The following is a 26,050-nucleotide window of genomic DNA, read 5'->3' as shown; positions in this document are numbered from 1 at the left end:
AATTTACTACTCACTTTGTATAGAAAACCAAGACTTTTATAGACTCTCCAAGACTCAGGACTTCTAACAAAAAATCCCCACACTTCATATCATGTAAACTAAGGAAAAGTCTGCTGCATTCTAAATCCCATTAATGACATAATATTAATAAATAAATACATGTGCACATGTGTACTAGGCCATTCTCGCATTGCTATAAAGAAATACCTGAGACTGGGTAATTTATAAGATGTTTAGTTGGTTCATGTTTCTGCAGGCTGTCCAGGAAACAAGGTGCTGGCATCTGCTTGGCTTCTGGGGAGGCCTTAGGAATCTTTCAATCATGGCAAAAGGCCAAGGGGGAGCAGGCATCTCACACGGCCAGAACGGGAGCAAGAAAGAGTTGAGGGCAAAGTGCCACACACTTTTAACTGACCAGATCTTGTGAGAATTCACTATCATGAAGACAGCACTAAGTCGTGAGGGATCCACCCCCATGATCCAAACATCTCCCACCAGACATTACCTCCAGCACTGGGGATTACAATTCAACACGGGATTTGGGCAGGGATAAATATCCAAACTATATCATTTCTCCCCTTATCCCTCCCAATTGTCATATCCTTCTCATATTGCAAAATAAAATCATGTCTTCCCAACAGAAACCCAAAGTCATAACTCATTCCAGTATTAAGTCTCATCTGAGACAAGGCAAATCCCTTCCATTTATGAACATGGAAAATCAAAAATAAGTTTGTAGCTTCCAAGACACAATGGAGATATAGGTATTGGGCAAACTTTCCCATTCCAATAGGGAGAAATCGGCCAACAGAAAGGGGCTGGGCCGGGCGCAGTGACTGACACCTGTAATCTCAGCACTTTGCCAGGCCAAGGCAGGCAGATCACGAGGTCAGGAGCTCGAGACCAGCCTGGCTAACATGGTGAACACCCTGTCTCTACTAAAAATAAAAAAATTAGCTGGGCGTGGTGGCAGGTGTCTGTAATCCCAGCTACTCGGGAGGCTAAGGCAGGACAATCACTTGAAACTGGAAGGTGGGGGTTGCAGTGAGCCAACATCACACCACGACACACCAGCGTGGGTGACAGAGTGAGACTCTGTCTGGAAAAAAAAGAAAAAGAAAAAGAAAAAGAAAGGGGTTACATGCCCCATTCAAGTTTGACACCTAGCAGGGCAGTCAGTAAATCTTAAAGCTCCAAAATAACTTCCTTTGACTCTGTCTTACATCCAGGGCACACCACTATAAGGGGTGGTTTCCCAAGTCCTTCAGCAGCTTCGTCTCTGTGGTTTTCCAGGGAGCAGCCCCCAAGGCTACTCTGAGCAGCTGGAGTTGAGTGCCTGTGGCTTTTTCATGCTGAGGGGGCAAACTGCTGGTAGATCTACCATTCTCAGGGTCTGGAGGGCACTGATCCCTTCTCACAGCTCCACTAAAGCAGTGCCCCATTGGAGACTCTGTGTGGGGTTTCAACCGCACATTTCCCTTGGCACTGCCCTAGTAGAGGTTCTCTGTCAGGACTCTGCACCTGCAACTGGCTTCCGCCTGGACACCCGGCTTTTTCATACATACTCCAAAATCTAGGTGGAGGCTATGAAGCATTCTTCATTCTTGCATTCTGCACACCTACAGGCTTAACACTACATGGAAACTGTCAAGGTGTATGACTTGCACCCTTTGGAATAGTGGCCTGAGCTGTACCTGGGCACTTTTGATTCAAAGATGGAGCCAGAACAGCCAGTATGCAGAAAGCAGTGTCCTGAGGATTCACAGGGCAGTAGGGCCCTGGGTCTGGCCCATGAAACCATCTTCTCCTCCTAGGATTCTAGGTCTGTGATGGGAGGGTCTGCCATAAAGGTCTCTGAAATACCTTCAAGGCCTTTTCCCCATTGTTTTGGAATATTAGCACTTGGCTCCCTTTTAGTCATGTAAATTTCTCTAACAAGTAGCTGCTCCACAGCCTTCTTGAATTCCTCTTCTGAAAAAGCTTTTTTCTTCCTCCGCCACATGGACAAGCTGCAAATTTTTTAGACTTTTACGCATTGCTTCCTGTTTAAATATAAATTTCAACTTTAAATCATTTATTTGCTCCCATATTTGAACATACGCTGTATAAAGCAGCCAGGCCACATCTTGAATGCTTTGCTGCTTGGAAATTTCTTTAACCAGATACCCTAACTCATTACTCTGAAATTCAAAGTTCCACAGATCCCTAGGGAAGGGGAATGATGCAGTCAAGCTCTTTGCTAAGGCATAAAACACATGACCTTTGCTCCAATTCCCAATAAGTTTCTCATTTCCTTCTGAGACCCCATCAGCCTGGTCTTCATTGTTTATATCACCATTAGCATTTTGTCACAACTATTTACCCAGTCTCTAAGAAGTTACAAACTTTCCTTTATCTCCCTTTCTTATTCTGAGGCTTCCAAACCCTCCCAACCTCTGCCTGTTACCCAGTTCCAAAGCTGCTTCAACATTTCCAGGTTATCTTTATAGCAATGCCCCACTCCTTGGTACCACTTTTTTGTATTACGCAATTCTTGCATTGCTATAAAGCAATACCCGAGACTGGGTAATTTAGAAGAAAAAGAGGTTTAATTGGCTCATGGTTTTGTGGGCTGTATAGGAACTATGGTGCTGGCGTCTGTTCAGCTCCTGGGGAGACCTGAGGGAGCTTTTAATCATGGCAGAAGGCCAAGGGGGAATAAGTATGTTACACTGTCACACGGCCAGAACAGGAGCAAAAGGGGTGGGGATGCCACACACCAAGACCTCAAAAACATTATCATGAAGATAGCACCAAGCCATGAAGGATCCACCCCCATGATCCAAACACCTCTTTCCAGGCCCACCTCCAGCACTGGGAATTACAATTCAAGATGAGATTTGGCCAGGGACAATTATCCAAACTATATTAGTATGTATATAATTTCATGCTGAAAGGATCATTAAAATGTAAGTGGGAATTGAACAATGAGGACACATGGACACAGGGAGGGGAACATCACACACCGGGGCCCATCATGGGGTGGGGAGCAAGGGGAGGCAGAACATTAGGACAAATACCTAATGCATGCAGGGCTTAAAACCTAGATGGCTGGTTGATAGATGCAGCAAACCACCATGGCACACGTATGCCTATGTAACAAACCTGCATGTTCTGCACATGTATCCCGCAACTTAAAATAAAAAATAAAATGATAAAATGTACGTCTAACATACATTTTTAAAAATAAAAACTCAAGCCGTATGCACCACAGTAATTTTCAACCTGAAGTGGATTATTTCTCACAGGATTTTCAAATTTAAAAATAAATGCAATATCCATTTTCCATTTGAATGGATAAGGTTTTTTGGAAAATATGATCAGAAAAACTACGATTCATCAACACCATTACAGCCACCAATTCACCTGACATCAAAACAGCCTAAATGCAGACAGTCCTTCTGAACTCTACTCCATGGATTCACTGCAAATATGTCATTTCATATATTTATAATTTGGTCACCAAACCTGTCCAGTTATGAAGGCAGCATCTATCACAGAACAGTGCACCATGTGCACAAAATTGAAACTCCTGTGCCCCTCCGTTGATCTCTACTGTTTTACTCCCCATGACACCTGGAAGCAACCATTCCAGTAGATGAAATGCCCATGCATAATCCACTGGTCTATTAACAGAAAACAGGCACAGTAAATGATTTCCTGGATAATGCATTCCATACAATGATCGCATAAGTTATTTTTTAGAAGAAAATCAATGGCACCTCAGAAAGGTTCAAGAGTAAGAGGGAATGGCAGAAAGTCTCGAGTCTCAGGGCATCTGAGATCAATTCTTCCGGAGTCCATGTCTGCACACTTTCAAACTATTACAATTAGAGGTCGAAAGTTTTGTTTCCAAGCTTTTACATGGAAGAGTCCAATTAATGATTTTCTCTATTAAGCTGACCAAACTAGGAGTATGGAACCGAAGAATATATCAAACCAATCCACAAAACAAATGTTCTGAACTAGAATCAACAATGAAGATTTTAACAATTAATTATCACCCTCTAAAAAACCATAGCTAAGAACAAGCTTCAGAATTTTTTTAAACCAGTCAGAGAATAAATCAATATGCCAAGGATGTGTTATTTTAAAGAATATTATGTTACTATGAACCAGAAAATGTTCCACCAAGCTCGTCATGTCATGGTCAAAATACTTTGAAGAGCACAGTTCTTGGCATAGGTGTTTATGTGCATGTGTGCCTGGGTTTCCAGCCCTAATTAAAGAGCAGTTGGAACACCCTCAGATGTTTCATTTGTGAGACTCCTTTTAATAGTATCCCAATTTTAATTAGCACTAGGGAAGCAGATGTGGCAGAGAAACGATGCCAAGAATCTGAACTTTTCATCTCCACTAGTAGTGAAGGCATGAGGTTCTTCCATTTCAATGCATAGCAACGTCTCGGTTAGGACAGCTTGCCGAATAGCTGAATACTTGTATATGTATATATATATAGGTGTGTGTGTGGTGCCCACTTTTCAGTATTAATGGGAACATAAACATCATGTTAATTCTGAGTAATTCAAAACCCAGTATTTGCCTTCAAGTGTCAGACAACATTAAGAATAGACAAAATTGGCTTTGAAAAATCTCCCCAGTCAACTCTTCTCCTAATGAAAAATTAAATCATAAAATTAATTTTTTCCACTCTTTTTTTGTAAAAATGAAATGCAACCCTCACAGATGCCCAGTGCTATTTCTTAAAGTTTGTTAAAATGATGCTAAAGTTCTTGAATAAATACAAAAGTCCTATTATCTCTGATGAAAATTTTGCAAACAGTGAGGAAAATGACTTGATTGCATTTGATATGAAAATATATTATTGTTATTTCAATTAAAGCACTATGGACTTGGCATAGGAAATCATGCACGTAAACAGAAAGAACAGAATGTCCAGAAATAGATATCCACCTACCAGATGATTTAACATAGAAAGTAATTGGAATTTTAAATCAGTGAAAAAAAAACTAGTGGAGAAAATAATGAAAATAATTACCCAGCAAAGTATTTAATAAATGACACTCAGATAACGGGGTAGCCATCTAAGAGGGTGACACCTTAAAATAGGATCACACTGAGATTAACACAGATTCACTCTAGAATATGAAGCAAATACTTACATGTATAATTGAAGCTACAGATTAGAAAATTAGTAGCTCTATGTATAAATGAAATCATTCAAATTTTAGAAAAATAAATCAATTTTAACAGAAAATAGAACTTTTCTAGGCCACGGTTCATAAAGATTAAGAGGTTTCAATTCATAGACTATAAAAGACGTTTGCAACACATATGTCTGACAAGTAGCTAATAAATTATTGTACAAAGAACTTTCAGTAAAATTGAATAAGACCAAAGAAAAATGAGAACACGAACTTTAAAAAAATAGAAAATCTAATGGTCAATAAATTACCAAAAAAAAAGTATTCTCTACTGAGTAATGATCAAATGAATGAAATGGAAACGAGTGATTTTTTTTTTGTTTCATTTTGACTGTCAGCTGTGCAAGAAGTAAGAAGATTGGCAATTATAATGATTTTTTTACTGCAACATAAATTATTCCACACAGAGGCCCAAAACAGCACCCATTTACCCCAACAGGATTTCTGCAGGCCAGGGATGGGCGTGGCAGCCGGCTGCTTTCTCACCTGGAGGCGGGGGGAAGAATCCACTTGGAAGATCACTCAAGTGGTGGCAGAAATACAGTTCTTGCATTTGCACAGCTGAACGTTTCCTGACTGGCTGTGGGCTCTGGGCAGCCAGAGGCCCTGTGTTCCATGTCCTGTGTCTTTCTTCACCTTCCAAGCCAGCCGCAGAGGCTCTCCCTCACATCCAGTGTCTCTCAGACCTTCAGTCTCTGACCAGTAAGAATCGTGCCCGTAGAAGAGCCCGTCTGGTGAGGTCCTACAATCTGAGTGCATTCTCCCTTCCTGAAGTGTGTCTGTGCCAACGACATAACCCAATCACGGGAGGAGCGTCCACCACACCCCCATGTCCATACGGAGCTGTCTACCCAGGGCGTCGGTCATCCAGCCCCCTCTTGTATTCTACCTTCACCAGGCTCCTCAAACACAGAAGCTTCCAGAAGCGAGCCGTCACACCTGTAGTGGAGCGGCCTATTTGGATTACCTGAAGCTCAGTGTGACGAGATAACCCAATATGTCACCTGTTCATTTCCTGTATTTTGCTTTCAAGAAATTGTATCCTGGGGCAATAAGTGGAAGAAAGTGCAAAGATGTTTCTGAATGAGTATGCATGTCTGAATTTTATCTCATAGTTAGAAATGACGTAACTGGTCAATGAAATTGCAATAAATATACAAATGTATATTTTAGAGTATAATTTTTGGCATTTTATTATAATTTTTGGATACAAAATAATGTGTATGTAATGTCATGGAAAGTGTGATATCATTCAATTGATATAAAGACATAGATTACAGATATAATAGATACGTTTACTGATGTGGTTTGTATCTGTGTCCCCACTCAAATCTCATGTTTAATTGTAATTCTCAGTGTTGGAGGTGGGGCCTGGAGGGAGGTGATTGGATCATGGGGCCGGATTTCTCATGAATGGCTTAGCACCATCCTCTTGGTCCTCATAATAGTGAGTGAGTTCTTGCAAGATCCGGCTTTTTAAAAGCGTGTAACACCTCCCCTCTCACTCTCTCTTGCTCCTACTTTTACCAGGCGATGTGTCTGATCCCCCTTCACCTTCTGCCATGATTAGAAGCTTCCGGAGGCCACCCCAGAAGCAGATGCTGCCATACTTCCTGTCCAGCCTGAGAAACTGTGAGCCAATTAAACCTCTTTTCTTTATAAATTATCCAGCCTCAGGTGTTTCTTTTTCATTTCTTTTTTTCTTTTTTTTTTTTTTTAGATGGAGTCTCGCCCTGTCATCCAGGCTGCAGTGGAGTGCAACGGTGTGATCTCGGCTCACCACAACCTCCACCTCCGGGGTTCAAGTGATTTTCCTGCCTCAGCCCACCAAGTAGCTGGGATTACAGGCATGCACGACCATGCCTGGCTACTTTCGTATTTTTAGTAGAGACAGGGTTTTTCCACATTGGTCAGGCTGGTCTCGAACTCTCAACCTCAGCTGATCTGTCCACCTAGGCCTCCCAAAGTGCTGGGATGACAGGCATGACCCACCATGCCAGGCAAGCCTCATGCATTTCTTTACAGTAAGAACAGCCTAATACATTTATAGAGGTATGTCAAAAACCGAATAGCTTTACATCAGTTTTGTCAGTTGAAGTTTATTTTTTTCTCCCTTCCTTTTATATTTCTGGACTATGTAAACGTATTTTAACCTGCAGACACATTAAGTAAGAAATACACTGGCTGGGTGCGGTGGCTCACACCTGTAATCCCAGCACTTTGGGAGGCCAAGGCGGGTGGATCACAAGGTCAGGAGATCGAGACCATCCTGGCCAACATGGTGAAACCCCATCTCTACTAAAAATACAAAAAAAAAAAAAAAAAAAATTAGCCAGGCATGGTGGCGGGCGCCTGTAGTCCCAGCTACTCAGGAGGCTGAGGTAGGAGAATGGTGTGAATCCAGGAGGCGGAGCTTGCAGTGAGCCCAGATCGCGCCACTGCACTCCAGCCTGGGCGACACAGCGAGACTCCGTTTCAAAAAAAAAAAAAAAAGACGTCGTCACTGTTTATTTTTAAAAGTTTCTGTCTGTATTCTTTTGCCAGGGCTGCCATAACAACACACCACAGAACAGAAATGGATTTTCTCAGAGTCCTGGAGGCCAGAAGTCCCACAGCAGGTGTCAGCAGGGCTGGTTCTGCCTGAGCCTATCTCCTTTGTGTGTAGACATTGTCTTCTTGCTGTATCCCCGCATGGTCATCCCTCTGTGCAACTCTGTCTCTGCAGGCTAATTTCCTCTTTGTATGAGGACACCAGGCACATTGGATTAGGGTTCACCCTAATGACTTCAACTCATCACCTCTGTGAAGACCCTCTCTCCAAATACAGTCCTATTCTAAGGTACTGGCAGTTAGGACTCTAACATACTTTTTTTGAGGGGACTCAATTCAACCCATGACACCATGTAGCAGGCAGAACCTCCAGACTTTCTACCTCTGGTGCCATGGCCCGATCACAGGGCTCTGTGGCTCCACTATGCCGGAGATGCCCAGATTGCTGGAAGATACTCCCGTAACTGCTCTTACTATTTTTAAAAGTTGAACACTGCACCACCGCTGGCCTAATTTCAAGCTGTTTCCTCCCAGCAACACTGTTTATGTTAGAAACCTCATGAAAGAAAGGATTGGTGAGATGGTTGAGCCAAATTCATTTCTCTATAAATTCATATTGATGACAATTGTGGCCCAGGCTTTGCGCAAAATGCTGGGGATTCGAAGATACAGCAGAATCTCTGTCTTTTCTTTAAGAAGCATGTTGTCTCATGTGGGTGTATGATTTTTTAGATTGAGGGTACATGTGCATTTTGTTACCTGGATAAACTACATAATGGAGGAGATTGGGCTTCTAGCATACTCATCACCTGAGTAGCGAACATTGCATCCAACAGGAAACCCTCACCCCTGCTCACCATCCTTCCTTCCTCCCTGTTTTTTGAGTCCTAAGTGTCGATTCTTTCCATCCTATATCCATGCACACATGCCCAGGTATGTGTGTTAAACCCATGCTCATTAGGTGCCTGCACGTCTGGTATGTATTTGAAAGCAGAGACTCCAGACTTTCTGGAGCCTGCCAGATCAGAATTGTGCAGGGCTCGGAGTCAGGAATTCATTTTTTAAACTTTGCATGGTGAGAACCACTGGTCAAGGAGGATCGGACAGCTACACAAATAGGAAACCAAAGTAAGAAATGCCAAGACACGGACAAAAGGCCACAGTGGGTACCTAGGTCCCCCAAGACACAGCAGAGTGCCTGGGGGCTGAGCCCTGAAGTGAGAAGATGAGAAGCAACTCCACACCTCGACAACAGTGCATCAAAGGTGGGAAAACAGGCAACGGACACACTGTCTGCATCGATGTGGTCTACATGGACATAAACACCTGCCTTCCAGCCTCAGAGCAAAGCACTCATTCTCCCTGTGATGGTCTCTGGGCAGAAGCCTCATCCCGGCTGGCAGGTCCAGCCACCTCCAGCACATAGTAGTCACTTCCTTTGAATTGCTCGCTTATTTTTCCTGTCTCAGCTATCTCCACTTTAAGAATTTTGGAAAGCCAACTTCCCCAGTAGCCTGAGGCTTACGCCTGCATGCCCGTCGGGGTCTTACCCACTGCAGCCCCGACCCCGGCTTGCCTACACATTTTCCTCCAGAGCTGCTCTTGTTTCTGCCAGGGACTGACATTTTCAAACTGTCACTTTCACAGGTAGAGGCTGCCGCTGTGCCTCTTCAATGAAAGACCATAACCTATCCTTCAATGTCAGCTGGTATCTTAAACTGCACACAGGGCGTTTCTCTGTCTTTACTCCTCTTTGCCTTTTACTGATTTAGGAGCTGTCATTTTCAAAGTTCCTCCTGCTGAAGTGGAAAGTTCTGGGCTGACTTTTTAATCTCCACTTCCATTTGCCTCCGTTTCCTTTATCCTCACACGATCCCTTTGTTTGCTTTGTGAAATATTTTGAGTATTCAATGTCAGGTTTACTTCTCCATGCAGAGCACATTAAACTCCATTATAGCATTTTTAAAATGTGTGAGATGTATAGTTGATCTCTATTAGCCACTCTTATGCATAGGACCCTTGATTCTTTTATAAAATATTATTACTTTGCATATTTTGTACAGTTCCTTGTGCAGAAAGGTCAAGGTCTTCATATCACTACTACTATTATACAAAATTACCCTTTCTGCACATTTCCACTGACTACAATACTGCTTTTATTATTAACCACATTTCACACATAGTTAGAATATGGGAAGTTTTGGGATGCTCAGCGTGTGCTAAGCATGGACAGAGGAAGTGCGTTATTTAATTTAATGAATAAACATGCTGGATTTTCGCACACGGTAGAGGAAAATTATATGTCTTCAGTAAAATGCCTGACATATAATTTGCAAACTGCAGAAAGTAACTGATATTGATGGCGTTGCCCTCTGCATTTCAGTCAGATCTTGAAAGATTAATTTGATCCTGGGTTGGCAGACTATGGCCTGTGGGTCAAAACCAGCCTGCAGCCTGTTTTTGTACACAAGCTAAAAATGGCTTTTACATTGTTTTTAATTGTGAAAAACTTAAAGACAAAGAATATGCCACTGAGACTGCATATAATCCCCAAAGACTGAAGGTCTACCTGGCCCTTTACAGGAAAAGAGAGCCAATGTCTGATTTCAGCTACCATGAACAAGAAGGGAAGTATGTTACCAGCTTAGTTACCTAAACGTTGCTGCCTTGACATTCAACAACACTCTGCTTGACAGCCAACCAATCGGTTTGCACCAAAAACACTCCTGGGTGCAAACATGTCTGACTGCATGGGAGTTCCTTTTTTGTTGGGCTCCTGTTCTTACCTGGCAGTATGTTAAGTTTCACGCCAACATTTCTGTTTAATCCTTCAAAACGGGTGGGAAAGCACCTTTATGCCCATTTGCAGAAAAGAACTTCAGTGAAGTCACTTGCCCTGTCCAGGGTCACACAGCTAGCAAATGCTGGGGATGGGAGGAATCCATCACTCAATTGCAGGAGCCTGACTGTGCAGCTGCACAGTACTGTACCCAAGCACTCCTTTCAAACTCCCTAAGAGTGTGTGAGGTAGATTTAAGCAAAGGCAATTGGGATAAACCTCATATTACAATATACTTGATGCGAGTTGGCCAGTTTGAGCTATATGGACTGTGTGGATTCACATTCTGATAATTTACAATCTGGCTGACATAATGCCTATAACCTATATAAAAGTGTGTGTCTATATATAGAGAGACACACAAGCATACACACACATACATATCATAGCATGTGATCTAACATTTAAAATCCCAGAAATTCCTATTTAAATGTAAGTTTCTAATGAAATCTAAATGTCTAGAAATACTGTATTAATATCACAAAACAGAGAAGATGGATAATGAAATAGAAGCAAATAGATATGCATATAAAAAAATGAAGATAAAAGTCTCAACTACCTATGCTCTTTATGTTCATAAGGGAAGGATTTTAAGATTTACAAAATATCTCAATTAATTCATTTATGCCAGGTCTCCTAACATATCCTCCTAACATTTGAGAACGATGCTGTTTTAAAAATTTTGTATAAAGTAAAAGGACAGTTTCCTCTGAGAGATGACCTCTCTGTGGGCAAACATCATGATTAGGGGGTGAATGCATGGTATAGTGGAAATGGCTTCGATTTTGGAATCTGAAAGACTGGAGCTTAAATCCCACCTGAGATAATTAGGCATTTTTTTTTTTTCTGGTAACATCATCTGTGAGCAACAGCATCTATGAGGATTGAAGAGATACACAGAAGCATATCCACATGCATCCTCTGTTCCCTCCACCCAGCTCTTTGCACCAGTTCGCGTCCATTGCCATGCTATGTATAAGCAGAATATAGGCAGCTATCTCTATTAAAAGGTCTGACTTTAAAAACAGAAGCTTAATCACGTAATTTGTGAGGAAGACTGTTTTTTGTACTCTTTGTTGCCTGCAAAATGCTAGCAAATCGTAAATAAACAATAGGCAAACTCCACTCCAAGCAAAAGCCACATCTGATAGAAGGCTCTCAGAAGCAGACCTCGAAAGTAAATAGCTGCCTGGGAGTTGCTCTCTCTTTGACCAGGGAACTTGAAAGCAGTGCACTCTGATGTGCCAGTTTAACTGGGTCTCTGAGATAACACAGAGAATTTCAGTTCTAATTCAGGCTTCTCCTCAAGATGAATAAGATTAGTGTGCTGATAATGGAAACAGCTGCTTGGCAGTTGCTTGCTTTAAGGCAGGAAATGAAGCCTGAGGACAGAAGATCTGCCTGGCTTTATCAAGGATGATAAAAACCAACACAGATTTTCAGAGAGAAATAATTTAAAAGGTCGAGCAAAGTGAGAAAAACAACCTGGAGTTCCCTGAAACCACTAAAATACATCTTGCCGGCTCCATCTTCTCACTCACCGACAACTGGTAGTGAAACTTTTATTTGCTGAATGCAGAAGCTAATTGCAAGCCGTCAAGGGGTCTTGGGAAGAGCTCTGTCTGGGCTGTGGCCTGGGGTCTGCCACTTTGAACCCCACGATTCGGGATGGGTTTGCAGTGGGTGCCTCCCAAATCCCCTTCGAGACCTAACAATCATAATTTGCATGCATGTAACATCTGACAGCTTATCCTATATTATTTATTTAATCCTTTCAATAATTCTGGGACATAGATATAAAAATCTCTATTTTACATTGCAGAAAGTAGGCTCAGGGAGATCAGGGCTCCCTGGCCTTTTGGGGGCTACTTTTGAGGGGGATGGCCCTCACAATGTATCCTCCGATTTCAAATCCGAGTAATTTTTCTCTAAAAATTTGATGCATCTACAACGTCACTGGCAAAAAAAGTGAATTAAAATAGAAGACAACAAAAGCCAATTCTAAATAATCCTTAAAGGGAAAAATATTCTCACATATGTATCTTAGAAAGTCATGGATTAGTGATTTTCTAAATTTAAAATGTTTACCAAATGGCTACACGGGGCAGGGCATTTTGCTCAGGTCCCAGGGGCACAGTGGCATCCACATGGTTTGTAAGATCGGTAGTTGGGCGGCCTAAAAGAGAATGAGCTCAACATTGCAGGTTTGATCTCGCTCATTTATTAAAAGGTAGCTATTGCATTTTGGTAACTATTTGAATATATTCTTCTAGACATTTTTGTAAGGAGATGAACTAATGTCCTTTATGCATTCAGGAAGTTTATAAATTGTATTTATTTTACGTAATAATAAATGCACTGCTTTTCAAATCATTGAAAAAATATAATATCAACTCAAGAATAACTGTAATATTAAACAGAACAATACAAATTTTAAGTTCCCAATGCCACAAAGATATATTTGCCGTTTTTAAAAATTATTTTTCTTTTTTTACAGTTTTCAAACAAAAACGTTCAAATAAAATAATTAAATAACTATGATGACCTTTAAGTTGGACGTGGAAGTCTTAAAATATTTTAACATTTGCAACAGTAATTACATTCCCAATTATCTCAACGACCTTCTATATGATTTATTGCAGGATTTATCACCACTTTTGACCAAATGAGAGATTCTGTCAGAGTCTAAACTGTTATTTATTCTGTGGTAGAGCTGCCTAGTTTGAAATTTATTACAGCAGATAGTCTTTCTTTAATTACAATTTTATTCATTTCAATTGGTCCTTATAAAAGTTACAAAGTCAAATATGATAAAGCAAATGAAGCACCCAGTATCTTAAACTAATTTAAAATCCATTGCCTCATTACTGGTAATTTTTAAAACTCCATCTTTTCTTAGCCTCAGAGTCACTACTGGGGACAGCTTGCCCCCTGGACCTGAAGCACAAATGTCAAAATCAATTTCATGAAGCTTCCTTTCCCTCACATGATTCTTATTTCAGTGAGTGGTACCAAATACTCCCAGCAATCAAGTCCCCCACCAACATATGTCATCCCAGATTTATCTCTTCCTTTTCACCTGCTTTCACGAGAGACTGTGACTCTGTTTCCTAAGGATTTTCAGTATCTGTTTTCATGCAAAACTTGTCTCTCACCGTATTTCTACAAGTCTTCATACCCCTCAAACACACATTGCTATAACCCACTAAGTACTTGTGTATTCCAGACAGGATGCATGCCAATCATGGATTATGCCACTGAAAGATCACGCTTTCTAAAACGCAGATGGGATTCTATCTCTTTTGCTCTTTAATGCAGTCTCAGGAAATTAACAGGAAGAATAGAAATTCACAGGTCTGTTTTGGAAAAATGATACTTCTTAAATATTTTATAATTTGAGAACAAAGTCATGTAAGATATTTATTGTCAAGAGCAAATCTGAAGGAAGGTACTCTAACTCTTCTTCTAAAATGTGGTGTGCATTCTAGCATCCCATATACACAAAGCCATTGCCTCTCTGCCAGGTTCCACACAAAGAAGAGATACCCTGATCATGTTCCCACAAATTTCTTGGCCACAGCTGCAAAGATGTCAGAAGAGGCTCATTGGCCGTGTGCGCTATTTGTATTTCTGAATCATTTAACTTAGCATTAAGTAGTTCTGCTGGCCGGGGGACGCCATGGGAGAAGAAGAAAGAAGTCAAGACTTATCCCAAACCTATATATTTGACATCCTTTAATCCTTCTCAACCATTCACTGAAAGGGTAAGCCATGTCTCCACCTCGTAAACCGTTTCCAGAACTCCTCGCTTATCGATCAGAAAGACAGACTGGCATGTGCTTGGCGTCACCCGAGTCCCTTTGGGACATGAAGGTCCCTCTCCGTACCCCTTTGTGCTTAGGCCTGGAGAGCACATTCTCTTTAGGCTCTATTTGACTCCGCCCCTAGAAGACAGGAAATGACTTCAGGAGTTTCTGCCATTCCACCGAATCCCTTTCCTGTGTCCAGGCTGCCATTTGGGCTGTGACTCTGTCATTAGCATTCTGTTTCCAGTGCCAGAGGGGCAGAGACCATGGCGTGTTCTCTGAGCTGAAGTTGGGTCTCTTCAGCAATAGATTCTATGACTCTGTTCTATAAACAGAGTCATAGAACATTTAAAGCAAATGAGAAATATATCTTCTTCTGAAAGAAAAAGTATTCTTGTAAAGAAAAAAAAATCATCATTCTAATCATTCCTGATGAAGTAAACTGCTTGAATCTATCTCTATGTTTATTTTACATTAAATAAGAATTTTTAGAGGTAAAACATAAATAATACAGGCTAAGTGTCTGATCAACTTCTTACAGTCAAAGGCACCTACAATAAGTGTGGTATCTATTACTGTCTCACAAAGCAATACCAGAAAATCTACTATCTAATGAAAATGAGAAAAACAAGAGGCAATATGAGCTTTCACTCATAAATCATAATTAGCTTTCAAAGACTCACATAATTCATTATGAATATAAACCTTGATAAGACAAAACTATGAAAATTTCATGACTTCAAAGCCTTCTATTAAAATTAAAATGCCTTATTTGAAAACCTGGTTTCTACGCACATGATAGATAAAATGCAAAAAAAAGGCATGAAATAGTGAAATCAACTTTAACAAACCCTAGATTTAAATAACAAAACAAAATCACATACAGAGCTTATGGCTCAAAGAATGACTTTTTAAACTAAAATAAAGAAAATGAATTTTTCAGGAATTAATGTTTTTAAATGAATACAATGGTAAAGAAAAATTATTTTGAATCTTAAATCGGATGACATATTTTTTACTTCAAGAGGAAGTACAAGTAAGTGTTAGAATAACTTGACCCAGGATCTAGTGAATGTCCAACCCTTCTCCAAATTCAGGCTATACAACTACACGTCAGGAAAGTTTGCATGGCCACTGGAAGGTTTAATTCATACTGTTATAAGCCAACATTCAATTTTTCCTTACCTTTTATTCTTAGTTAGTGCTTCATTTATTTTCAGAGAGTGATTAAAATGAGAGCAATACACAGGAAACAAGGCTGGGGATGAAAATGCATTTCTTACCCTGGCAGACTGGCATGAGGGAGTCCCACTGGTACATGCCAAGTGGGTTTCGTCTACAGGTTGCATTGCTGTGGCCGATCATTCGGTATCCAGGCTTGCAAAAATAATGCACTTTGCTTCCAACTGCTCCTGCGGTCCTGTTTAGAATACCCCCGTTCTTCAGGGTGTGGGTCAAACTGCAGTAAGGTGCTGTGGGCAGACAGACACACACACAAATAAGTGAACGAGCAAACAAATGGCCAGTTTCATTGCCTTGGTGAGAGTCTATAAATGAATGACTTCTGATTTCCAAAAGGTAGGAAATGAGCACCAGTATGTAAGTTTGTTCTAAAGAGCATTCCAGAACTCGAGAGTCAAGAGGCAAGTCTCTTACTCTGAAGTTCAGATCATCTGCAGCTTTGAGTCAATGTGAAGCTAGGATCCTGACTACTGTATTGTGAGAAACATCAGGAGTATCCAATCTTTTGGCTTCCCTGGGCCACACTGGAAGAAGAATTGTCTTGGGCCACACACAAAACACGCTAACACTCATGATACCTACGGAGCTATAAAAGAAACTGCAGAAAAATCTTATAATGTTTTAAGAAAGTTTACAAATTTGTGTTGGGCTGCATTCAAAGTCATCCTAGGCCGTATGCAGCCCAAGGGCTGCAGGTTGACTTGGTCTAAAAGGATCATTTTGAATGACCTCACTCACCTCTCTAAAGCAGGTTACCTACTTAAATAAGCACATCTGTCACTAGGATAAAAGTGATAGGGTACTGCACAAGGCATCATATTTGAAACAAAAATATTCTCCATGTTTTTTTAAGTATTGTTAATACCGAGAAAGTAGAAACACGTAACATTTTCTTAATCAAGGCCATTAACTTTTTTCCCTGTGGCTGTTCAGTGAAACTTCTGGACTGTACAATGCTGTAGATATTAACCTTCTTTTTTAACATATGGGATTTGAATGAAATCTTTGAAGAAAATGCATTCTCTTGAGTCAATAACAATCTCACAATAGCTTTAATCATCCCTCTTTGTAAGGAGGCGTTTTAAAACTAGAGACGGGCATTTGTTAAAATAATAGTTTTACTCACACAGAATGTCACATTTCTATGGCTAAAAGTCTCTGCATCTTATTTACACATTTAGACAAAGAAACTTGCTTCATCTGCACAAGGTGAGGTCACTACTGCATAAGGCGAGGTCACTACTACACAAAATCCTAGGAACTCACTTCAGTTGAATTTAAACAATACAACAGAGAAGGTCGTTAAGAACTGGGAACTCTCAGTTTCTTTTTAAAGAATTTTAGATCTTCCACTTCCCGCTGGGGCTTCCATATAAAAAGCACACACATGCAGGTCTGTATGCTTAACACTGCTCCTTTCCTTGGAAGTACATTCAGAAGAAACTTTCTGAAGGTTTTCTATCATAGTGGTGCCCAGAAGCAACATTTATGTGTCTGGCCTCAGTTGTCAACGACGTTCCTAGGAGAAGTGTCCTCAGAGAATATTCTCAGCTGGGTGAGCCTCTGAAGTATCATTTCCTTTTTTTAATGGGCTGATTTTTCTAAAGTGAAAATCCACTATCATAAGAATCTCTTGATTCATGGCTCCATTGCCCACACCATTTTCTACCTCCAGTTATTTCTAGACCAAATTCTTCTAAGTTTTGAATGAACCAAAATACTTAGTTTAGACAAAGTATGAGTACAATCAGGCACCCTGAATACCAATGGCTTGGAATCACTGTGCTAGTAAAAAAAAAAAAAAAAAAGTTAACAAAAAATAGAAGGAACAATCAGACTATAGATTCCTCTCCAAAGTCATAGATAAGTTGAATAAAGTTTACAGGAAGTGAGACCAAGAGGCTCACTGGGTGTCACCTGTGCTTTATGACCCAGCTCCATCTGTTAAGAGATATAACTTGCAGGATGAGCATCTAACTCTACAGATTCCAATAAGGCTCCATTTTCTTTTACTGTGTTTCTTCCATCACCAGCCCCTCAGAATACCTCTTTTTTCCTAACTCACTTAGAATAAGACATGAAGGGCCCCTCAGGGGAAACCATAGCACAGAATACAAAGACAGACTGGAGCAGGGGCCCTGCCAGCCCAACTCCTGGCTGTGGGAAGAGGAATTCAGAGGAGCAGGGCCGGGTCCTTCCACTCTGCTAGTGCAGGCTTGGAAAAGCTGGGATATAGAATGAAAAGTCTAATGGGTACCCATGTGAGAGAAGACTGGGAAAGGTGGATATTCTGGAATTTCGGTGTGAATGCCAAACCAGTCTGTACTTTCGACCCACCCAATACGGAAGCTTTCATTTGCTTCTCGTAGTACCAAAAGGACATTGTTAATTCAGCCTGCACTTAGCAGAGTTTATGGAACTGTCCAGAACCACTGTTCGACAGGCATTTCTTTGTCTTTTTTAACTCAGATTTCAATTATGGTGATTCATTATATTGCTTTTATGCCTGAATGATCAAGAGTTTACGTGCGTAGGGCAAATACATGTTGGGGATGCAATGTGTGTTCATGTGACCATATTATGGGCTAGAGTTCCCTTGGCCACATCTTAATATTTTAGGGACACTTTCATTTAATCAATGCTCAAAAATTACTGATGCTGACCTAGCAGAGATCACTGAGTCACCAATTCTAAGTAAAAAGCTGTGAGATAGATAGATAAAGAATTTTTTATATTCACATAGGACACATATGTGTCTGTCTATCTGTCTCTGTTTCTCACTCTCCCTCTCCACTTAAACAACATAAAACTGTCTATTCTTCTTCTCCCAATACAGTTTAACAATAAGGCTCTTCTTGTGGTATGACAACAAATGAAAATACCTTTAGAAAGGCATAGAGATCATTGTTCTCACAATTGAAGGTATAATCATATCACCAGGCTACTAAGAATTTCTCTGCAGGTAAAACAAGATAAATTATGTTCATCAGGATTTTGGCTGTGCTGACCATGTTTGCACATTGGAAAAATTCAAACACCTTTAAGAGTCTGACTATCGGCTGGGCGCGGTGGCTCACGCCTGTAATCCCAGCACTTTGGGAGGCCGAGGCGGCCGGATCACAAGGTCAGGAGACTGAGACCATCCTGGCTAACAGAGTGAAACCCCGTCTCTACTGAAAAAAATACAAAAAAATTAGCCTGGCGTGGTGGCGGGCGCCTGTAGTCCCAGCTACTTGAGAGGCTGAGGCAGAATGGCGTGAACCCAGGACGCAGAGCTTGCAGTGAGCCAAGACCCCGCCACTGCACTCCAGCCTGGGTGACAGAGCAAGACTCCATCTCAAAAAAAAGTCTGACTATCTATTTTTTGGAACAAGGAGTTTGCTAAATGCAAATTCCATCACTGCATCGACGTCTTTATAGCAAAGGTCTGAGTGTATATATATAGATATATATATTTTTTTTATTATACTTTACGTTTTAGGGTACATGTGCACAATGTGCAGGTTTGTTACATATGTATCCATGTGCCATGTTGATTTCCTGCACCCATTAACTCGTCATTTAGCATTAGGTATATCTCCTAATGCTGTCCCTCCCCCCTCCCGCCACCCCACAACAGTTCCTGGAATGTGATGTTCCCCTTCCTGTGTCCATGAGTTCTCATTGTTCAATTCCCACCTATGAGTGAGAACATGCGGTGTTTGCTTTTTTGTCCTTGCGATAGTTTACTGAGAATGATGTTTTCCAGTTTCATCCATGTCCCTACAAAGGACACGAACTCATCATTTTTTATGGCTGCATAGTATTCCATGGTGTATGTGTGCCACATTTTCTTAATCCAGTCTATCGTTGTTGGACATTTGGGTTGGTTCCAACTCTTTGCTATTGTGAATAGTGCCGCAATAAACATACGTGTGCATGTGTCTTTATAGCAGCATGATTTATAGTCCTTTGGGTATATACCCAGTAATGGGATGGTTGGGTCAAATGGTATTTCTAGTTCTAGATCCCTGAGGAATCGCCACACTGACTTCCACAATGGTTGAACTAGTTTACAGGCCCACCAACAGTGTAAAAGTGTTCCTATTTCTCCACATCCTCTCCAGCACCTGTTGTTTCCTGACTTTTTAATGATGGCCATCCTAACTGGTGTGAGATGGTATCTCACTGTGGTTTTGATTTGCATTTCTCTGATGGCCAGTGATGATGAGCATTTCTTCATGTGTTTTTTGGCTGCATAAATGTCTTCTTTTGAGAAGTGTCTGTTCATGTCCTTTGCCCACCTTTTGATGGGGTTGTTTGTTTTTTTCTTGTAAATTTGTTTGAGTTCATTGTAGATTCTGGATATTAGCCCTTTCTCAGATGAGTAGGTTGCAAAAATTTTCTCCTATTCTGTAGGTTGCCTGTTCACTCTGATGGTAGTTTCTTTTGCTGTGCAGAAGCTCTTTAGTTTAATTAGATCCCATTTGTCAATTTTGGCTTTTGTTGCCATTGCTTTTGGTGTTTTAGACATGAAGTCCTTGCCCACGCCTATGTCCTGAATGGTATTGCCTAGGTTTTCTTGTAGGATTTTAATGGTTTTAGGTCTAACATGTAAGTCTTTAATCCATCTTGAATTAACTTTTGTATAAGGTGTAAGGAAGGGATCCAGTTTCAGCTTTCTACATATGGCTAGCCCGTTTTCCCAGCACCATTTATTAAATAGGGAATCCTTTCCCCATTTCTTGTTTTTGTCAGGTTTGTCAAAGATCAGATAGTTGTAGATATGCGGCATCATTTCTGAGGGCTCTGTTCTGTTCCATTGATCTACGTCTCTGTTGTGGTACCAGTACCATGCTGTTTTGGTTACTGTAGCCTTGTAGTATAGTTTGAAGTCAGGTAGCGTGATGCCTCCAGCTTTGTTCTTTTGGCTTAGGATTGACTTGGCGATGCGGGCTCTTTTTTGGTTCCATATGAACTTTAAAGTAGTTTTTTCCAATTCTGTGAAGAAAGTCATTGGTAGCTTGATGGGGATGGCATTGAATCTATAAATTACTTTGGGTAGTATGGCCATTTTCACGATATTGATTCTTCCAACCCATGAGCATGGAATGTTCTTCCATTTGTTTGTATCCTCTTTTATTTCATTGAGCAGTGGTTTATAGTTCTCCTTCAAGAGGTCCTTCACATCCCTTGTAAGTTGGATTCCTAGGTATTTTATTCTCTTTGAAGCAATTGTGAGTGGGAGTTCACTCATGATTTGGCTCTCTGTTTCTCTGTGATTGGTGTACAAGAATGCTTGTGATTTTTGTACATTGATTTTGTATCCTGAGACTTTGCTGAAGTTGCTAATCAGCTTAAGGAGATTTTGGGCTGAGACAATGGGATTTTCTAGATATACAATCATGTCATCTGCAAACAGGGACAGTTTGACTTCCTCTTTTCCTAATTGAATACCCTTTATTTCCTTCTCCTGCCTGATTGCTCTGGCCAGAACTTCCAGCACTATGTTGAATAGGAGTGGTGAGAGAGGGCATCCCTGTCTTGTGCCAGTTTTCAAAGGGAATGCTTCCAGTTTTTGGCCATTCAGTATGATATTGGCTGTGGGTTTGTCGTAGATAGCTCTTATTATTTTGAGATACGTCCCATCAATACCTAATTTATTGAGAGTTTTTAGCATGAAGGGTTGTTGAATTTTATCAAAGGCCTTTTCTACATCTATTGAGATAATCATGTGGTTTTTGTCTTTGGTTCTGTTTATATGCTGGATTACATTTATTGATTTGCGTATGTTGAACCAGCCTTGCATCCCAGGGATGAAGCTCACTTGATCATGGTGTATAAGCTTTTTGATGTGCTGCTGGATTCGGTTTGCCAGTATTTTATTCAGGATTTTTGCATCAATGTTCATCAAGGATATTGGTCTAAAATTCTCTTTTTTGGTTGTGTCTCTGCCTGGCTTTGGTATCAGGACGATGCTGGCTTCATAAAATGTGTTAGGGAGGATTCCCTCTTTTTCTATCGATTGGAATAGTTTCAGAAGGAATGGTACCAGTTCCTCCTTGTACCTCTGGTAGAATTCAGCTGTGAATCCATCAGGTCCTGGACTCTTTTTGGTTGGTAATCTATTGATTATTGCCACAATTTCAGAACCTGTTATTGGTCTACTCAGAGATTCGACTTCTTCTGATTTAGTCTTGGGAGGGTGTATTTGTCGAGAAATTTATCCATCTCATCTAGATTTTCTACTTTATTTGCATAGAGGTGTTTGTAGTATTCTCTGATGGTAGATTGCATTTCTGTGGGATCGGTGGTGATATCCCCTTTTTCATTTTTTATTGCATGTATTTGATTCTTCTCTCTTTTCTTCTTTATTAGTCTTGCTAGCGGTCTATCAATTTTGTTGATCTTTTCAAAAAACCAGCTCCTGGATTCATTAATTTTTTGAAGGGTTTTTTGTGTCTCTATTTCCTTCAGTTCTGCTCTGATCTTAGTTATTTCTAGCCTTCTGCTAGCTTTTGAATGTGTTTGCTCTTGCTTTTCTAGTTCTTTTAATTGTGATGTTAGGGTGTCAATTTTGGATCTTTCCTGCTTTCTCTTCTGGGCATTTAGTGCTATAAATTTCCCTCTACACACTGCTTTGAATGTGTCCCAGAGATTCTGGTATGTTGTGTCTTTGTTCTCGTTGGTTTCAAAGAACATCTTTATTTCTGCCTTCATTTTGTTATGTACCCAATAGTCATTCAGGAGCAGGTTGTTCAGTTTCCATGTAGTTGAGCGGTTTTGAGTGAGTTTTTTAATCCTGAGTTCTAGTTTGATTGCACTGTGGTCTGAGAGACAGTTTGTTATAATTTCTGTTATTTTACATTTGCTGAGGAGAGCTTTACTTCCAACTATGTGGTCAATTTTGGAATAGGTGTGGTGTGGTGCTGAAAAAAATGTATATTCTGTTGATTTGGGGTGGAGAGTTCTGTAGATGTCTATTAGGTCCACTTTGTTTAGAGCTGAGTTCAATTCCTAGATATCCTTGTTAACTTTCTGTCTCGATGATCTGTCTAATGTTGACAGTGGGGTGTTAAAATCTCCCATTATTATTGTGTGGGAGTTTAAGTCCCTTTGTAGGTCACTCAAGACTTGCTTTATGAATCTGGGTGCTCCTGTGTTGGGTGCATATATATTTAGGATAGTTAGCTCTTCTTGTTGAATTGATCCCTTTACCATTATGTAATGGCCTTGTCTCTTTTGATCTTTGTTGGTTTAAAGTCTATTTTATCAGAGACTAGGATTGCAACCCCTGCCTTTTTTTGTTTTCCATTTGCTTGATAGATCTTCCTCCATCCCTTTATTTTGAGTCTATGTGTGTCTCTGCACGTGAGATGGGTTTCCTGAATACAGCACACTGATGGCTCCTGACTCCATATCCAGTTTGCCAGTCTGTGTCTTTTAATTGGAGCATTTAGCCCATTTACATTTAACGTTACTATTGTTATGTGTGAATCTGATCCTGTCATTATGATGTTAGTTGGTTATTTTGCTCATTAGTTGATGCAGTTTCCTCCTAGCCTTGATGGTCTCTACAATTTGGCATGTTTTTGCAGTGGCTGGTACTGGTTGTTCCTTTCCATGTTTAGTGCTTCCTTCAGGAGCTCTTTTAGGGCAGGCCTGGTGGTGACAAAATCACTCAGTGTTTGCTTGTCTGTAAAGTATTTTATTTATCCTTCACTTATGAAGCTTAGTTTGGCTGGATAGGAAATTCTGGGTTGAAAATTCTTTTCTTTAAGAATGTTGAATATCGGCCCCCACTCTCTTCTGGCTTGTAGAGTTTCTGCCGAGAGATCAGCTGTTAGTCTGATGGGCTTCCCTTTGTGGGTAACCCGACCTTTCTCTCTGGCTGCCCTTAACATTTTTTCCTTCATTTCAACTTTGGTGAATCTGACAATTATGTGTCTTGGAGTTGCTCTTCTCGAGGAGTATCTTTGTGGCGTTCTCTGTATTTCCTGAATCTGAATGTTGGCCTGCCTTGCTAGATTGGGGAAGTTCTCCTGGATAATATCTTGCAGAGTGTTTTCCAACTTGGTTCCATTCTCCCCGTCATTTTCAGGTACACCAATCAGACGTAGGTTTGGTCGTTTCACGTAGTCCCAAATTTCTTGGAGGCTTTGTTCATTTCTTTTTATTCTTTTTTCTCTAGACTTCCCTTCTCGCTTCATTTCATTCATTTCATCTTCCATCAGCGATACCCTTTCTTCCAGTTGATCGCATCTACTACTGAGGCTTCTGCAATCTTCACGTAGTTCTCGAAACTTGGCTTTCAGCTCCATCATCTCCTTTAAGCCCTTCTCTCCATTGGTTATTCTAGTTATCCATTCTTCTAATTTTTTTTCAAAGTTTTTAACTTCTTTGCTATTGTTTTGAATTTCCTCCCGTAGCTCAGAGTAGTTTGATCGTCTGATGCCTTCTTCTCTCAACTCGTCAAAGTCATCCTCCATCCAGCTTTGTTCCGTTGCTGGCGAGGAACTGCGTTCCTTTGGAGGAGGAGAGGTGCTCTGCTTTTTAGAGTTTCCAGTTTTTCTGCTCTGTTTTTTCCCCATCTTTGTGGTTTTATCTACCTTTGGTCTTTGATGATGGTGATGTACAGATGGGTTTTTGGTGTGGATGTCCTTTCTGTTTGTTAGTTTTCCTTCTACCAGACAGGACCCTCAGCTGCAGGTCTGTTGGAGTTTACTAGAGGTCCACTCCAGACCCTGTTTGGCTGGGTGTCAGCAGCGGTGGCTGCAGAACAGCGGATTTTCGTGAGACCACAAATTCAGCTGTCTGATAGTTCCTCTGGAAGTTTTGTCTCAGAAGAGTACCCAGCCGAGTGAGGTGTCAGTCTGTCCCTACTTGGGGGGTGCCTCCCAGTTAGGCTGCTCAGGGGTGAGGGACCCACTTTAGGAGGCAGTCTGTCTGTTCTCAGTTCTCCAGCTGCGTGCTGGGAGAACCACTACTCTCTTCAAAGCTGTCAGTCCGACAGGGACATTTAAGTCTCCGGAATTTCCTGCTGAGTTTTTGTTTGTCTGTGCCCTGCCCCCAGAGGTGGAGCCTACAGAGGCAGACAGGCCTCCTTGAGCTGTGGTGGGCTCCACCCAGTTCGAGCTTCCTGGCTGCTTTGTTTACCTAAGCAAGCCTGGGCAATGGCGGGCGCCCCTCCCCCAGCCTCACTGCTGCCTTGCAGCTTGATCTCAGACTGCTGTGCTAGCAATCAGCGAGACTCCGTGGGCATAGGACCCTCCGAGCCAGATGCGGGACACAGTCTCCTAGTGTGCCGTTTTCCAGGCCCGTTGGAAAAGCGCAGTATGAGGCTGGGACTGACCCGATTATCCAGGTGCCGTCTGTTACCCCTTTCGTTGACTAGGAAAGGGAACTCCCTGACCCCTTGCGCTTCCTGAGTGAGGCAATGCCTCGCCCTGCTTCGGCTCACGCACGGTGCGCTTCACCGACTGTCCTGCACCCACTGTTTGGCACTCCCTAGTGAGATGAAACCGGTACCTCAAGCAGAAATGCAGAAATCACCAGTCTTCTGTGTCGCTCGGGCTGGGAGCTGGAGACCGGAGCTGTTCCTATTCGGCCATCTTGGCTCCCAGGTCTGAGTATATTTTATTAAACCTTCCAGAGGAAGAATGTCTGAATTTCTTGCCTGTTATCCTCACATCAAGGGCCTTTCAAAACCTTGATGCTTTTTACCATTTTATATGTCTACCAACCAGATTGAGCTAAAACCTTATTCTTAAAACTGCTGTTTTAAGACTGTTTCCTGTTTTTCCCCCTGGACGCTCCTAGTCCCTAAAGAGGTAAAACACCAACATGGTAATAAACAATCCTCCGTCAGCACATATGGTTCACTTCCCATACACAATGAGCATCTTTCACGGGAAAGTTGTCAAGGGCATTATTGAGTGAGATTTTGAGAAAAGTTTAGATTTTCTGCTTAGTAATTGAAACGTGCTCAGGAATTAAGAGTGTGCCTACTGCTTCTGTAGGAAAGTTTAAAGAATAGTGTGGTCAGATCATATTGATGATTGTATACAGGATTTAATGTCTAATAAATATATTGACTGATTTGATCAATTTGTTACTAATTGATTTAGTTAATATAAAACACTGCTGGCAGAGAATGATTAAAGTATATAGAGAAAGGGCAAAATAATTTACATTTTGATAAGGAAATATATATATTAAACATATATTTATTATGTACATGCTTATTTGTACAAATATATATATACACACATATGTGGTGTGAATAAAGAGACCTGCAAATAGATACAAAACATGACTATTAATAGTTAAGAGATTATCATCACTTATGTAATAAATAGAAACACAATTATCTTTTCCTATTTGTTTCCTTACCATTTAAACATATTTTAAAATTAATTCTGATTATATTA

The 26,050-nt window shown here is 40.9% G+C and overlaps 1 protein-coding gene across 1 annotated transcript in view; it reads right to left on the bottom strand.

Moving 5' to 3' along the window:
- The window catches only part of CSMD1 (CUB and Sushi multiple domains 1), a 2,090,842-nt gene that overhangs the window by 126,628 nt on the left and 1,938,164 nt on the right, over positions 1-26,050 (bottom strand). The window contains exon 49 of the mRNA XM_003271406.4: positions 15,683-15,871. Within this exon, the coding sequence (XP_003271454.2) occupies positions 15,683-15,871 (189 nt within the window). The remainder of the gene's footprint in view (positions 1-15,682; positions 15,872-26,050) is intronic.

The sequence above is a fragment of the Nomascus leucogenys genome, chromosome 4 (assembly GCF_006542625.1).
Source record: "Nomascus leucogenys isolate Asia chromosome 4, Asia_NLE_v1, whole genome shotgun sequence".
Lineage (NCBI taxonomy): Eukaryota > Metazoa > Chordata > Mammalia > Primates > Hylobatidae > Nomascus > Nomascus leucogenys.
The sequence above is the reverse complement of the archived record's forward strand: the minus strand, read 5'-3'. Positions and strand labels throughout refer to the sequence as shown.